The 17,175-nt window shown below is 40.7% G+C and overlaps 1 protein-coding gene across 3 annotated transcripts in view; it reads left to right on the plus strand.

Moving 5' to 3' along the window:
- pcdh15a (protocadherin-related 15a) overlaps positions 1-16,754 on the plus strand; it is a 177,680-nt gene extending 160,926 nt beyond the window's left edge. The window contains exons 32-38 of one of the 3 annotated variants that reach the window (XM_028603206.1): positions 1,458-1,577; positions 9,535-9,553; positions 10,154-10,192; positions 10,316-10,389; positions 12,154-12,240; positions 13,784-13,802; positions 15,296-16,754. In XM_028603206.1, the coding sequence (XP_028459007.1) occupies positions 1,458-1,577; positions 9,535-9,553; positions 10,154-10,192; positions 10,316-10,389; positions 12,154-12,240; positions 13,784-13,802; positions 15,296-15,910 (973 nt within the window). In that variant the 3' untranslated portion in view covers positions 15,911-16,754. Of the gene's footprint in view, positions 1-1,457; positions 1,578-9,531; positions 9,554-10,153; positions 10,193-10,315; positions 10,390-12,153; positions 12,269-13,783; positions 13,803-15,295 lie in introns of all 3 variants that reach the window. The other 2 variants (XM_028603202.1, XM_028603203.1) reach the window with 2 other exon arrangements.
- The last annotated feature ends 421 nt before the right edge of the window (positions 16,755-17,175 follow it).

Consider the following 17,175-nt stretch of genomic DNA (forward strand, 5'->3'; position numbering starts at 1 on the left):
ACAGAATGAATGTTTAATTTGGCAGTTTCTTCATTTGGAAAATCTGATGAAATTCAAAAGGACAATCAACTCAAAGTAAACAAGACACAGTTCTGTACTGATATTCTCTTACTCAACTCTAACGTTACACAACCTGTTCCCCATTAGTTCTTGTTAGACCTCCTAGTTAAGAAAAGTATAATCACACAGAATATAACTCTAAACACACACACAAAAAGCTAACATCTACACCATCTTTTAAGTTGTTAGGTATCCTACTAGTCAATGTCATTTTATATGTCATATGAGTGTCAAAACACTAATGTATTGTGCTGGTGTAATTCTCATTCGTTAAGCTCCATTAAGCAATATATTTGGCATTAATACTGAAACAAATGCCTAAAGGGGAAATGGTTGCTAGTACTGCCTATTCCATTAAGAATCAACACTTCAGAGTAAACAAGTAGCTGCGAAGAGAGTTGAACAAGCTAACAAGAGCCAGATATTTTTGTTGGTGGAACAAACCAGGACTTAAATGGCAGTGAATATTGGACTTGCATACAGTATATACTGTACATGGCAACTAAGAGTTGTGGGATAACCATGTTGCCCACAATAGTTTGCTATCATTTTAACCATGGAAATTAAATTAATTAAAGGTTCCATGACATGGGGCTCTTTGGATTCTTTTATATTGGCCTTAGTGGTCGCCTAATACTGTATCCGAAGTCTCTTTCCCATAATTCAGCCTTGATGCAGAATTACAGCCACTAGAGCCAGTCCCACAATGAGCTTTCCTTAGTATGTGCCATTTCTGTGTCTGTAGCTATTGAGGAGGAGAGGGGGGCCTTGACCAACTGCCACTTTGCTCGTTTGAAAGCCATAATGTCTCTCTCTCATGGGTGGGCCAAATTCTCTGGGCAGGCAAAGCAGAGAAAGGGGAGGTAACCTTGCTCCTTATGACCTCAGAAGGATTCCAGATCAGCCCATCTGAGCTTTCATTTTCTCAAAGGCAGAGCAGGATACGCAGGGCTTGGTTTACACCTATCACCATTTCTAGCCACTGGGGGACCATAGGCAGGCTGGGGGAACTCATATTAATGTTAAAAACCCTCATAAAGTGACATTTGCATGCCATGGGACCTTTAAAATAGTTCCTAGTTCAGTGAATTAAGTTTGTCTTTTAATCTCCTTTCTTGAATCTGCACTTAACAGTTAAAAAAAGCTTAATGCAGCTTTGCATCAGCATAAAATACTGTAAGAATACAATACAAATATGGATTATTCTTTTCTTTTCCCCAACATCTTTTTGACATTATTAAATACATTGAATGTGAAAGAAACAGAGACTTGTATTTTGGGTTGATTTTTCTTTGTTTTTTGTGTATGAGTTCGCTTTTTTTTTGTTCTTCATTTAATTTTGCGTGTGGACTAGAAACATATATTTTGGTGACTTTAAATGTGAACACTTTGCACAGGCGACAGGCTGAGTGTTCAAAAACTGCCAGGATTCAGATGGCTTTACCACCAGGAGGGAAAGCAGCTCCAGCGGTTGCTCCCAGTGCTAATCTCTATGAGGAGCTGGGCGACAGCAGCATGTGAGTCAACCCTGACCCTTTATTAATTTCCCATCACAAGGGTTCCCTTTTCAAGCAGCTACTCTCACTCTTGCTCTGCGGGTTCCTTCCTTTTGAAAAAACTCAGAAGAAATGCTTTCAGGTTTAATGCTAGTAATTCTGCCTTGGTATTTTCCTGTTTTTTACACCTACCGTTGTGTAGGCCCTCGGCTCTTATGAAATTACCACTGCCAGCTCTGCATGTTGACCTCAGACATCCACCTTCTGCTTTAGAAATTTTAGTACCTGCATCAATGGATCTCCTGCTCTTTGGCTTCCTAACCATGATCCACTTTAAATGTCGGCAAACAACACTGTATGCCGCAGCACAGCTGGTGATTTTTGACTTTAGCTTATGTATGTGTTCCTAATTTGACTGTGTGTGCATTGTTGCAAGACCCCTTTATCAAAGTGAGAACGTTTAACTTCATAAAATTACGCATAGTTCACTGGAAATAGAAATAAATACAGAAGCTGGCCTGTGCTTAACAATTGATTTTAATAAATTATTGTTAACATTTTACAATAAGGGTACATTATTAAGCATTACTTAATGCATTAAGAAGCAGTAATTAACCATTAATTACAGTTAAATAAGGTATCTAATAGACATTTATTAACAATAATCATGTTTGTTCATGTTAACTATGGTATTAATTGATTAACTAACTGTTAATAACAGTTAACTAAGTTGTCTATTATATAATTAGTTAATGCGATATTAAACCTTGAATAACTGTTAATTAAGGTTAACTAAGGTGTGTATTTTAACATTAGTTAATGTAGTAATAAGCCTTACCAACTGTTAGCAATAGTTAAATAAGGCATCTATTTTACCATTAGTAAATGCAATATTAAGCCTTGAATAACTGTTAATAACAGTTAGGTGTCTATTTTAATATTAGTTAATGTACTAATAAGCTTAAACTGGAAATAACAGCTAACTAAAGTGGCTTGCTAAAGGTTTGTAAGATGCTATTTACATTAGTTATTACAGTAATAAGCATCACTTAACAGTTAATCATACAATATTAAACATTAAGGTAAATGTTAACAAACATCTCTCAATAACATCAACTAAGGGTTAACTTGTTAATTAAGGTTTTTCCTAATATTACTAGGTGGTTGATAAAGGTGTTTGATAGCATGTATGTCTTCAGGTTCACAGTCAAGCCATCTCATTATGAGAAAACTGTTTTTATTGTTTATTTACGGGTTATGGTTGTCCACATACTTTTGTCCACTATATCTGTCCATCCTCCAACGAATGACTTACTTTTGGTAGAGGGTGAGATCAGTGAAAAGACTCCATAGTGTCCATACAGAGGTACCAAATGTGGAATGAAATGTTACAGTAATACTGATTAAATTAGGTTGAATTGAAACTGCTGCCCCGCTGGGTTTAATCATTTTGATTTATTGCATATTTAAGGAAGACTGCTACCAACATCACAATCGCTGTTAAAAAGAAAATGGAAAGTTAATGGCAAGCTGTAAAGAGCGTTTGCGATGTTTACAACAGATGTTGACCAACACTCAACAACTAGCAGAAGCTTTAGATTCTGTAGCACGAGAAAGGCTCTCGTGGGAATTGTATTGTAGCCGAACAGCGTTTATATGGGGGTTATTTTCCAGCCTGCACTAAGGAACAAGAGGAGTTCGTCCAATAAACAACCCCATTAAAAGCTTTAAAACTCCATCATTAAAACAAAGTTTTCTATGCAGAAAGGTATAGTTTGTGTTGTGTGTGTGTGTGTGTGTGTGTGTGTGTGTGTGTGTGTGTGTGTGTGTGTGTGTGTGTGTGTGCCAGCAGTCCTGCATACTCTCAGGTGCGCACAGCAAATAAATCAGTACGGTATTGACATACTCTTGAGCTTATGCTTCATCCACACCTCTGACATTTCTGCTATAGTCTTCTTACCATCTGTGTGTGTTTCTATCTTCTCTATCATTTCTATTCCCCTGTCTCTCTGGATTCAGACTGCAGTAAGTAATCCCAAAACATATTAAATCTGAGATCTATCATCAGTATTGTTTGTGAATATAGCACATGAGCAGCACCCTTGTTTCCCCTCTTGCGTACAGCTTTTGAACATATGCATTTACTATACAGTACATAGATATGGTTTTGTTATGTACTTAACCTTAATTCAAATGGTAAGATTTAGCTTTTACCATTAATACCCTTGTGCATAAATACATTTTAAATTGGCAAAGCCTGTTTTTGTTAATTGACCTTGGTATAGTGCTAGCAGTTGGAAAGTTTAGGTTTTTGAGGCTTAGTGAAACTTTAACTTCCATGTAGTCAGGAAAAGAGAAGCACTCTTTGTTTTGACGTACTGCACTTCAATAGATATGACTATACTATAGCTGTCTCCTCTCTCCCTTCCCGTTAGACAATCATCTCCTTTTGTGCTCTGTCACCCTTACCTACATCTACCTCACATATCTCAGTGTTGTGACTGATTGCACTATTGCCTCCAATCTGGGTCGATGTTGCTTATTTGCATTATAATTTCTCTTTAAACCAAAGCCCAGCATATCTTTGGGTATAATCATTTTACAATTTTAATATTTAATCACATCACATTATAAAGCTTTAGCATTTAAGAAGTTTTTCATTTAATTTCCCTCAAAATACAGACATATGTCTGTTGGAGTAAGCTGTGCAGATGTTATGAGTAACAGTCACAATACTTGGAGTCATAATCCGTTGAGATGCAGGGACAAATGATAGCAGTGTTGCTTTTGCCTCACTTTTGTTTCTTTGCTTCGCTCACCCGTAGGCTATCAATCTTCACTTGTTTAAAGTCTTTTTTTTTCTTTTTAACCCCCACCTTTTACTGGGGCAGGGCTAAAAAGTCTGTCATTGAGGAGGCCGACCACCAGAGGATTCTTAGCAACTTTGCCTGTCGCGCCATTGCAGCCCGCGGCAACGGAGCATTGCATGTCAACTTGCCCAAGTCGGAGAGCAACGTGACCTTCCTTTCTGACCGCAACCCGCTCACCACTCACAACCCTGTATACAATGACAACAGCCCCCTCAGCAGTCCTGAAGTCTTTGCACAGGGGGAGAGTCTGTCTAAAAAGCGGTTCTCCTTTTCCCCTGGCTGCTCAGCAGGGTCAGAGTACTTCTGGTCAATGCCTGCTCACATTCACGGAGGGCTGCACGATTACAAGGTGCCAATGAGACAAGCTCTTATGGACCCGGACGATTGGGAGCTTCAGATACTCCAAGCATCCATGAGCGGCAGGCAACGGCTGGAGAGTTCGGACACGCTTAACCTGAGGGGCAGCACAGAGACCAAGATGTCAGTCCGTGAGCAGGCCAGGCAGTTTGAGCAACAGGCCCTCCAGGAACAAACCCGCAAGCAAAACAGAGGCTCCCAAGGCTCCCTCTCTTCCATCCTTGTCAGGGATAGAGACAGCGATGACACGCTGGAGCTGACTGCAGAAACTCTGCTCTCCATCATGGATTACACCCACAGCCCAACTTCTGTAGGCAGGGATGTTCCCCCCAGTATTATCCTTACTCAGGGAGATGACTCATGGCCCCTGGCTAGCCAGAGACCAACTCCACCTGTCCTCAGGAGGTTCAGCTCCAGCATCTCCAGCTACATGACGGTTCAGCCTTGTCATATCCATGTGGAGATCATACCAGACCCACCAGAAAACCCCCCACCTCCTCCTCCCCGGCAACATCCACCTTCCCCACCCACATCTCCTCCCTCTAGTCCACCTTCTTCTCCTCCTTCACCCTCCTACCTTCATAAACCTCAGTATACCCTTCACTCCTCTCCTCCTCCTGTCAATAAACAGGTTGCACCCCCGCCTCCGCCCCTGCCCCCGCCCCCGCCCCCACTCCCACCCCCACCCCCACCCCTACCCCCACCCCCACCTCCAACACCTCTTCCTCCCCCACCACCATCCTCACCCGCTATCAGTGATCAGTCGCGGCCAGTCCTCCAGTTTGTTCCAAACTTTTTGCCGTCTGTGTCCTCACTTCGCCCTGTTTCCGAACGAAAACACCCCCCTCCGCTTGACCCATCACAAACTGACGTTGGGAAGAAGGAGCTTAAAGGGATCCTGAAAAACATCCAGAATCTAGCCGACATAGAGAAGTCTGTTGCCAACCTGTACAGCCAAGTAGACAAACCTTGCAAGGTGCCCAAGTTTAACAAGAAACCACAAGTGACTGGAGAATCAGAGGGTGCTAACAAACTGCTAAGCTCTGATCCCTGGGATGAGCAGAGCACGCCAAAAACAACCAACTCCAGCTCTGCAGTCCAAATCAACTCGACAACAAGTATAAACTGCACTGAAAATGGAACAAGTGAACTGAACATGGCAACAGATGTTCAGCAGACAAGCCAATTGAACTCAAACAGCCCAAACACTGCTGAGCACTTTTCATCTCAATCCACAGTGTTATGACTTTTTCTTTGTATCTACACTCTCATATTTCCATCTATCAATATCCATGCCTGTTTTTCTATTGTTTCTAAATACTGTTTTTTTTGTTGTTGCAGTTTGTAGTATTTTATATAAGCTTTAGCCAAGTCAAAGAATTATGACTGTGTGGGTCTTTCAGACAAAATGCTTTTTTACGTATTACTTTATAATACTAATTGTACTTTGTACTTTGATGTCAGATTTTGGTGGCACCCACCTGCCAAGAAATGTACTCCGCTCTGCCACATTGACTGTACAGTATGCATACAGGCTAGCATTAGGACATAAAAGAGGCTTGCATACGTTTGTCTCAGTTCATCGTTTTAATAATCTGAACTGTTATGAGATCTATGATAGTGTTAAGCAGTTAGGTCACTTCATCATGTTATAAGTATCTTATTTTAATTCATAATCTTAAGATTAACTTTTCATAACCAAAGCTACTTTAATTAAATTACAATAAACACCAACATTTATAATTCCCACAACCCTGGAGTCTGTTTCCTAAACTATTTGCTGGCTGCATAATGCTGATTTTGTAATTGTTCTTTTTAATTCTTCACATGATATAAGAACATGACCATTTAGAATGCTGTTGCTTAATGCAGAATCCAAATGAAGCAAAGGAAAACAAATATGTTAGATGTTTGTTTTTTTCAAACAAGGGTAAATAAACCATAGCCTTTAAAAATTTCCTAAAGGTTTGCAAATACCATGACATGAGCTTCAAAGTATTCAGGAAGAATGATCGCATATTCAGAACGTTGTTGTTTGTAAATATTACATTATTTTTTAGGTGTTTTTAACGAACCACCTACTGTGATGAATGAATGTGAGACATACACATTACAGATGTATGATGCAGTGAAAAGAGAAACAACTAATTCTCATATCCAGCCACTGACCAGGGTAACAATATACACATTAGAAAATGTATAAGCCAATATTACACAAAATAGGAAATCCTTTTATTTAAATGTTAAATGCAGATACGACAGGGCCAAGCACTTCTAAGTGAAAACATCGTCTTATGTTGCATCTGCGATAAAAAACACATCTGTTCCCCGGCAGGCTCATGTTGAATGAAGCTCTGGGGGACCTGTCTATTCACATGTCTGCAGAGATCCTCACAGCATGATAAAGTAGTCACTGTGATGTTCGGGTGCACACTGGAAAAGGCTAATTAGAGAACCAATCAATCGTTAACTAGGGCCGCCGCCTGTGGGACTGTCAACTACTGTTACCCTCTCCTTTCCTTTTCCATTTCTCTGACCTTCTGCCTGTGCCATTTGTCTGTGTTTCTCTCTCTCACTTCCTCTGTAGTTAGTTCTAATACTTTCCAATCCTTGGCCTCTTCTTGTTAATCTTTCCTTGTGGTTCTCAGGAGAATCTATTACCTTATTTACACTCATTGCAATGCAGCCACTTTTCCCCTTCTCTATTCCTTTATGAGCTCAGGTTTTTTCACTTCCACTCCTCTATCTTTCTCCCATACCCTTCATGTGTTTGCTTCAAGGCAAGTGGTCTTAGCAATGTAATGTTTGATTCATCACACGTTGCCCTGATGGGCAGATCGAAGGCCTGCTAATTCCGTATTCCATGTTGACTACATGGGGTAATCTCTTTTGTAAAAAAAAAAAGGCCAGCAGCTTTCTTTTTCAACCCAAGGAGCAGTGCATGGTAGACTTTATATTCCATTTTTTACAACTGGTTTGATCAAACTCTTTTGTCTCCCGATTTTATTATTCATTGCACAAAAAAAACAATCACAAAGAAGACAGAATTAAAACATAATACCAGTTTTTATAATTAAAGCAGCTCTTAACTTTATTTCTAGAGCGTGTTTGTAAGGAAAAGTTTCAAAATTTTTGATAAAAAATCAAGATAAATTTAACAATAAAAGTTAAGTTTGAGTAAAAATTTTAAACATGATACTGTCTTGACAAACCAGATCTCAGCATAGTATATTCAGAAAAAATACAAACCAAAGACCATATGGTATACAAAAGATTAGGCTATAATTAATATCCATGTACACACAAAATGCTGAACAGAGAGAACCTTTGTTGCATGAAAACATCCACTTGCTCTTTCACCACATAGCGCATGATATTTTTGTTATCATTTAACATTATGGGAAATACATTCATTCGCTTTAGAAACAAGAGCTTGACGAGAAGATCAATACCGTGAACCGAGGGACTGATATCATTCTTCTCATCTAATTTTCGACAAGGATGAGCATATTTCCCAAAATGTCAAACTCTTCCTTTAACTGATTTCTACTACAGTGGGTTGGGTAAATCTGTTTTGTGGGTTAAGGTATTTGTAGCAGTAGAATAATAAAACATTATTTTCTGCATTAAAACATGCTGTGAAAAAATGGAAAGCTGGTCATTTGTGAAGTTCACCTTTATATACCTTGATATAATACACTATTCAAATCATGCTGTAATTCTGAGCTCACCTCTCTCACCCCTTGTTCTACAACATTACCTAATCACCTATCTTCCCCCAAGTCCCCTCTTGGGCAAACTTCCTAAGGCTGCTGTCCACTGGGCCATTTTTCTCAATGTTTCATGAAGCAGTAGTAGCCAGCAGCCAAGCCAACAAGTCATCCATCAGATCCCACTCCCATCATCCACTCTGCCTGGGAGGTGTGGCCATATGGCTGTGCCCTGTCCCCTGGTCCCTGCCCATAATAACAGATTACAGCTCTCCAGAGGAAGCTCACATCATTGCTTGGCCATATATCTGAGCGTGAAAGTCGGCATTATTTATGGACCCAGACAGGTTACAGTTGTATGCTTGTGAAACTGGAGGGTTCAGCCGAGCTGGTGTTCCATTACTCGTCGCTTCCTATTGACTTTACTGAATGAACTGCAGATGCACTGTTGTCCTCAGGAGCAGCACTGCTTTTTTTGTACGTGTTTGATAAAGTGAAATTCCTCAGATTTACTTACTTCAATTTAGCTATTAAAAAAAAAACATTGCTGTCTGTTGAAAGAAAATGGCACATTATGACGTGATAACCAAAGACAATTTTATTAACTTTCTTTGAGTCTGTAATTCCTCCCTGAATCACAATGTCCTTTTCATATCTGCGAGGAGATGCTCTAGATATGTCTGTATAAACATTGATTTCTTTCAAATTGCAATCTTCCCAGCCTCCTTTTTTTTTGCATTGATTGTTTCTTTTTTCTCCTTCCCTGTTTGGATGAGATAACGGGGGGAAAACAGCCCACTACAGCACGATAACATCGTGGCCTTAGGCGCCCTTTTTAAAACTGAACAATATCTGCAACTCTGTAATTTAACACATGAAAATGCACAGTAAGTAAAGCTGCAATTTCCTCACTGGTCAGCAGAATATAGACCCGCTAGTCCTGTAGACTTAACATGTCATGTATCTAAAAACACTTGAAATGTTGCTGTCAATCCAAATTCATTATTTGTCTTATCCCCCTCTTTCTGCGGCACACAGCAGGCGAGGCTACGGCAGACAGGTAAGCATTCCTGTTGTGATGTGTGTCTATCTTATTGTTGCACAGACATTTTGTCACACTCAAGGCAGCTTGAGGCAGCGTATATCCTATTATTCTTATCTACAACTCACTTGATGGAAAACAGTGAATGAGATTAAGATGAGACCCTGGTGATAGGACTTCTGACAGTGACATTATAGTTTAGGTTTGTTCAAAAGTCTGTTGTATTTCCCAATGTTCCTGTCAAATAGCAGATAAGCATTTGAATAAGTTTTTCTCCTGTGTTGGAAAAAAACCTAATCAGGGACCAACAAAGTGACTCTGTTTGACATTAAAGTCTTTTTTTGTCACTTTCAAATAATCTTGTCAGCATCTGACATACCCAGGATGTTTTATATTTTTTTGCAATTTCTTACTTCTCTCATTGCTTGGCTAATGTCTTCCCTCTTTTATCAATCTTTTCATTGTGTTTCTCCATTGTGTATAACATAGACTTAGCAATACACATTGTCTAGATTTAAATCTGAAGTGTGTAGTGTGATCTCTTCCTCTTGTTTGTGTCTCTCCTGACCATCCCTTCCTTCCATTAACTTATCCTTCTTCTGTACTAATCTTTGGCAGCAACAGCAACTGCTGAGGCCATCTCTTCTGAGACCTGAGGTAGAAACACTCCTGCTTTTCTTAATTCCCCCTGCATGCTGCTGCTGCTGCTCTTCTTCTTGTTCTTCTGTCTTTCTCTGAGGTTTGTTGAGTAATTTCTCTTTCTGCCTCTCTGAAATGCAGGAACTCTCTATGGAGTCAGGTATCGACCCAGGCCAGGACTACTACGCACAAGACTACTATAATTATGACCAAGGGTGAGCATGCAGCCGTCTCATCTCTCATCATTCTTACTCTCATCCATGGAAGTGATCTCCATCGGTTCATTTAGAGCTAAAAAATTACATTGTTAGGAATTATTTATTGTGACCTTGCCTTCCAGCTGCCATTTCTTAGGTCCTTGTGCAGAGAAGAGCATTTAAAAAAAGTTGAGAATAAAATGATGAGCCTAACTTGTGTGCTGCCCCTTCTGCTGTACATAACAAATGAGCGTTTACCCTTTCTATTCCCATCAAATGAGCTCAATTATGCTACCTTGACTCAGGCACCTGAGAGTGTGAAAGACTTTACCCATGGTTTAATGGATAGAGGGTGTTTGGCTTGCCTGTTACATAGCCCATATGGTCTAAAGAGGAAAAACATGGAACTCAAAGCTGTAACAGCTGCTGAGAAATTGTTATTCATTAAATGCTCCCTCTTCATGGCAGGTGACTTCCACTACTCTGGGGAAATACAACTTTATCAAAACAGGGAGAAGATGTTTGCACATTAAAGGATTAAATTGCTGAAAGAAAATCTGACAGTTGTTTTAAAAAAACTGTCCATATTGAAATTAAGTGTTGTAATTGCCTCTGTCCTTACTCAGCGATTTAGCTAATGTAATCTATACTCAGCTGTTGCTCACAGTGTCTGAATCACACTAGCCTTCATTTGCAACAAGCTGTAATTATATTTTCACACTATGTCACAAAGTTCATTGTAAAAGCTGCTAAATGCCACTGAGTGTACTGTCACTGTGACCGGATGCCTTTGATATGTTTCTATTTGCAATTGAGGGGCACACTTTAACAGCGGTCAAGCTTTTAATCCAGCAATCACCAGACCATGTGGTGAACCGCCCTCATGTTCAGAAGGTGGCATTGATGCAAATTGCCAGCAGCCTTTTTCCTTTAGGCTCTGCTCTCTTTCAGTATTGTAGAGTATGAGGAATAATTCACATTCAATTATTCAAGCCAGTTGAGGCCATCCACCAACCCAATGCCGACAACCTAATGGTGGATAATATCTTGAAATATGAATACTGTGAAATACAGTAACAAAAGATAAATAATGAAATCCCTTCTTCTCCCTTGTCTTTTATTTTAATGACAATTGCCAGAAAATAAAACTGCATCCTGCTCTCTTTAGAAAGGAGTGGTTGGGTATATAGTCTCATTTAACACTCCCCTGATGAAAGCCATGTAGCCAAACATGCTGTGGAATAAAAAAAAAAAAAAAAAAACAGAACACTGGAGAAGAGTTATGCAACCTGATTTTATGTTTTAATGGGCTTTTAGGCATTACTTATTACACCACAGATTCCCATCTCAACATGTGCATTCTTGTAATTTATTAGACACCTTCTGACAATATATAATAATAATATGTACTCCACTATGTTTATTTTTGGAAAAGCTCTATCAGCCTCTGCAACTTTCCTTCTCTCTAGTAAATCCTTCCAAACTTATAAAGTGATTTCTAGCAAGTGCAGCAAATCACAACAGCAATTTCTGCCTATCTGATTGAAGATATTGCCAGATCTAAAAAATAAAAAGGATAAGCTGTGGTGAATGGGCTAGACTTATATAGTAGAGGAAACATTGATGTAGATGAATACATTATTTAAAACTAAACAATCATTAACTCATTGTTGCTGATGCTATCTGGTTTACTTTAAGAATTATTAAAACTTTAAGCAAATGGCCAAGGCAGTCCCAAGTGACACCATTCTTTCTCACATTGTGTGTGAATCTATTTCTCAGGTATGACATTCCTCAGTATGGCAGTCGGAGGAGGCTGATACCGCCCATGTATGATGAATATGGAGAGGTGATCATGGAGGATGATGGGTATTACTACAGTCCTCATGGCCCTGAGGTATTACCTTTCCTTAGATGTGAATTTCATACTCTGTGATAATGTAAAGATTGCCTTATTAGGTTGTATGTCCAATGTATTATTGAAACGGCAGTATGTACCCTACAAATATTGTGTCTTTATCATCAAAAAACGTTACTAAATGAAATATGACTGTCTTAGGACCAGGCCAGAGGAAGAGGCAGGGGGCGTGGTAGAGGTGCACCCAAGAGGGTTGCATTTAGGGACATGCCACCAGGTGATGGAATCGAACAAGCTGAGCCAGCAGAGGTGACTGAGCCTTCTAAGGCTGCCAAGAAACTGAAGTCTGTCATGAAACTCAGCAAACTGCTGGCAGCCAGCAAGGGGGGAGAACAACCGTCTGTTGCTGGTCCTTCTGGCCCATCTCCATGGAAGAAAGCCAAGATGTTCAAGATGTTTGGTGCCGGGAAGAAGGACAAGGATTACGCCAAACTGATGTCAGCCCGCCGTATCGACAGCCAGGAGAGTCTGACTGGCGGACCAGCAGTTACAGGACTAATCGACAGCAAGTCTGATACCCGCAGCCGGCTCGGCAAAGTTTTAAAGAAAATCAAGTTAGGCAACAAGTTGCAGCTTCGGAGGAAGTCACAGAGTAGTGTGAGTCGTGGCTCGGCCACAGGCAGCGAGAGAGATGAGGAGGACTCACAAGCAGCCAGTGAAGATGACAAGAAGTCTAAAGTGTCCATTAGTGTGACAGAAAGTGAGCCAGAAGCAGGTGTCAGTGGAAGCAGTAAGGAGAAAGATTCTGATGATGAATCCTCTGAGAAAAGCAGTCTTGACAGAGATTATCTGAAAGTAGATTTGGACAGGGATGATGCCAACGAAAGCACTGTGGACTCAGAAGAAGAGCCTGAGGACGAGCCTGGTGATTCTGATGAGGAAAGCAAGTCCAAATCTGAAGGTGAAGAAACTGAGAAGGAATCTGTCATTGGGAAAGAATCTGGGACGGAAAGAGAATCAGATTCGGAAAAAGATTCAGAGTCAGAGAAGTCATTAGCTACAGACAAAGAATCCGAGACTGAGAAAGAGTCTGAGTCTGAGAAAGAGTCTGAATCTGAGTCAGAATCAGGCACAGCAACAGAGAAAGAAACAAGCACAGGAAAGGATTCAGGGACAGAGACAGAATCTGATGTAGAGTCTGAGGAGGAAAAGGCTTCAGGGAGCACTAGAGAAAGTGGGTCTTCTGCCAGCTCTTCCATGAAATCATCAGCTACTGGGGCCAGCAAGGGGAGCAGCGCTTCAAGCGTGAGTGGTAGTGACAGTGCGAGTGGCAGTGGCAGTGGCAGTGGCAGTGGTAGTGACAGTGCGAGTGGCAGTGGCAGTGGCAGTGGGAGTGGCAGTGGGAGTGGCAGTGGCAGTGGCAGTGGCAGTGGCAGTGGCAGTGGGAGTGGCAGCCGGAGTGGTACCAGAGGAAGTGAAAGTGCAAGTAAGAGTGGCAGTGGTAGTGCTAGCAGTGCTGCATCTTTATCTGGCTTAAGTGTTAGGTCATCCAAGAGAACTGGATCATCAGGAAGTGCAGTAACCTCTGAGAAGTCCAGTGAAGAACTCAGTGAAGGCGAGTCAGGGACAGGGACAGCCAGCGAGGCAGAGTCGGGGTCAGGAAGTGAAGGCTCTTTGTCTCGAGGGTCCAGCCAGAGGAAAATGTCTGGCTCAGAGTCCGGTGGAGGGTCAGAGTCCGGCAGTCAGATGACCGACCAGAGTTCACTAGGCAGCCAGGAGAGTTCAGCTGGTTCCCGGTCCACCAGTGGCAGCCGACGTTCCCAAAAGTCCATCCTGAGCCATGGATCTGAGGACACAATCACAGAGGAGAGTGAAGAGGATGAGGAAGAATCTGAGACTGCTGACGAGAGCAAAGACTCGGCCAGCGAGCTCAGTGATGACTTGTCGCCTGAGATGTCCAGGGTGGCGTCTGGAGATTCTGGGCCCTCGGCCCCCTACGCTGGTCCCACATACAGCTCCGACATCAGAAGCATTGGTGACGCCTCTATAGAGACATATGGAGGACTGTCCCCTATCACTGAGGTGGACGAGGACGCCATCTCCTCTGACAAATCTTCAGCCAGTGGCTCCGGATCAAAGGCCGGCAGTACATTGACGGGATCAGCGACATCAAATGCTGATTCAGAGTCTGAAGGAAACTCAACTGCCTTGTAGAGAGATACATATCTTGTCCACTGTGAAGTAAGAGTGAATAAAATGAATTACCCTTGCATGGGAGTAAAGAAATATTGCTTGCCACTACAGAGTGTTTCAAACATCCACTTTTTTCTCATTTCCCCTAAGCAAGGAAAAACTTTGGTGGTTTCCTGCTGCAAAATATTAGAGTTTTGCTCTCTTTGTTACACCTTTGACTTGTTCTTCTCTTTGATGTTTCCTGCGTGTGATTTTATGCCTTTGCTTTTTATATAACACTATGCTCTTGTTTTTTGCTGTTGATGTTGCATGTTGCAGTACTATCTGCTTTGACTGAATGTTTTTCTGGGGATTCTGAAATGATTACTTTCTGGGTATAAACAGTATTACCTTTTCCATAGAAAAGAAGATTTCTCGCCATAAATTAACACAGAACTGCAGATTCTTGATCATAACATGGGGTTTATTCTCATTTTCTGAGGATGAAAATTCTTTAGTAGAACAACAATTCCTCTTAAAAGTGCACAGTTATATTACTCTAAAAACACTATTTTATAGTTGGATGTCAGTATTTGTTGCGTTTTTTGTTAGCGCTAATAGGGTTTGTGGAAGGCAACTTTGTTTTTTGGTACATGATAGATCTCAAACATACAGTATATGAGCATACATTCTGCTAAAAACCTGAGGATTCTTTCTGGGACAAGTGAGTAAATTATGGCGAGAATTCAGTCAATAACGTGATCTTAATACTTGGTGTACAACCCAGCTGGCTATCTGAAGTGTTTGTGTTCGCTTCTTTTTTTCTCCAGAGAACCTTACTGTACCAACTAAAAAAAACTATATGTTGACCATGACCCCTTATGTCCTCCTCAGCTGGGGAAAAAGAAGCAGATTAAGCTGGTGGTAGATCGGGAGAATGAGACCAGCTCCACAGGAGAAGAGAGCACCACAGAGACCCAGAGAAACCGACTCCCCAACAGCCACAGCAGCATCAATGGTAACATTTACCTCGCACAGAACGGCACTATTGTCCGAACTAGGCGGCCACCCCACCCAAACAACTTGAAAGGGGGCTCTCCTTGCCGACTCAGTAAGCATTTTAAAAAACTAGACAAGTTAGGTGTGACTCATGAAGAACCCGCTCCCATTATTAGCATCGATGGCACAGGAGACGACACAGAAAATGGAACAGGTACGTGTGTTTCCTCTAACATGGACGTTAACCTCAACACTCGGTCCTCCTGTGGTTCCCTTGGATCCACCATCACAGATCTTAAAAGTTTTGGGTCCAAAACCAATATTGCCAAGGCCTTGATTGACAGAAACAGCAGTGGCCCATGTATCAATGAGGAGCAAGAGACTTCTGTGGACAACCACAAGGACAGTAGGGAGACACTGGAGTCCCACAGTGACCACACATTATCAGACGAGGATGAGTTATGGATGGGACCCTGGAACAGCCTGCACATACCAATGACAAAACTCTGACTGACCATGCAGAAATTTAATTTCCTTTTTGTTATTTTCATAATTTTATCATGTTGTTTTTGTTAAGAAAATTATCATTATAAAAATGATTGTGTGCCTCAACTGGATAAGCTCCAATCACCGTCTGACAGGCAGTTGCACTTTTAGTCACATTTTATTTAACCATAATACATTAAAGCTTACTTGTACCAAGCGTTTATCGAAGACAGGGTTATTACAGATGGGAGCATAGAGCTGCAAAGCAATGAGTGCGTCAAAGAAATCTGAAAATGTATGTAAACAGTGCTTGACTATAATTTTAACTCTTTATTCAACAATGAAAATGGGCGTCTTTTATTGAGTGATTCCATGTTTTACTGTCCTTCTCAGCCTCAGTTTTTTTAGTTTTTAACTTGAAATACTGATCACAAACAGATTGTACTTCATTTCACTACAGATATTTACAAAGAAATCACGGTGAACATGAGAAGATATTGTGATTATATAGTCTATGATATTGAAGTAAAATAAACTTATTTTGCTAATAGCATTTTACTTGCAAATAATTAAGATTGATTATTTTATGTTGTGACCACTTGACAATTTTTTGAAAATTTCTGAAAAGTATATGAAATTATTTTTGTCTATTTTGTATCTAACAGAGATGGAGAATCGAACATATGAGATAAGAGGCATAATATCCAGATGACTGTCATCACTGTATTTCAACAGTGAAATATGACAGTGTGATCATAGCGTTTTTATATGGACATTTGTAACTACAGAATGTGGAATTTTCAACCCCTTTACATGATGCAGATTCAGTCTGTTCGTGATAATTTATTAACTGACACATCAGGACCCTGTATGGGGGGAAAAGGACTACCAAAAAATGTACCAGATTAAACAATAAAGTTCTAACCTTTTAAGGTGTATTGTGAAGTGTAATGCCTTGACTATTTCTGCCACTTCATCCTATCCTCCAAGTCAAGGCGCTTTAGCAATGTGGATAATGCAACAGCAGCTTGCAGTTTTGTAAATATTAAAGTGCATCACTGTGTGCTTTTATGACGTAAAGAATGCATAGGGTTATAAAGATACAGTCCTTGAATTTCATAATAGGGATAAAAGTTGAATATCAGGTAGCACACAGAAGCTTATTCGGCAGTAAGCTCAAAAATGTCTGCAGAGAGAGGTCTGTCAGATTGAGGCTTTCTCTATACAGTGGGCTTTCTTTAAAGAAAAGCAATGACAGGTCACCAATCATGGGGCTATGGATAGTTACT

Source organism: Perca flavescens, chromosome 17 (assembly GCF_004354835.1).
Source record: "Perca flavescens isolate YP-PL-M2 chromosome 17, PFLA_1.0, whole genome shotgun sequence".
Taxonomy (NCBI): Eukaryota; Metazoa; Chordata; class Actinopteri; order Perciformes; family Percidae; genus Perca; species Perca flavescens.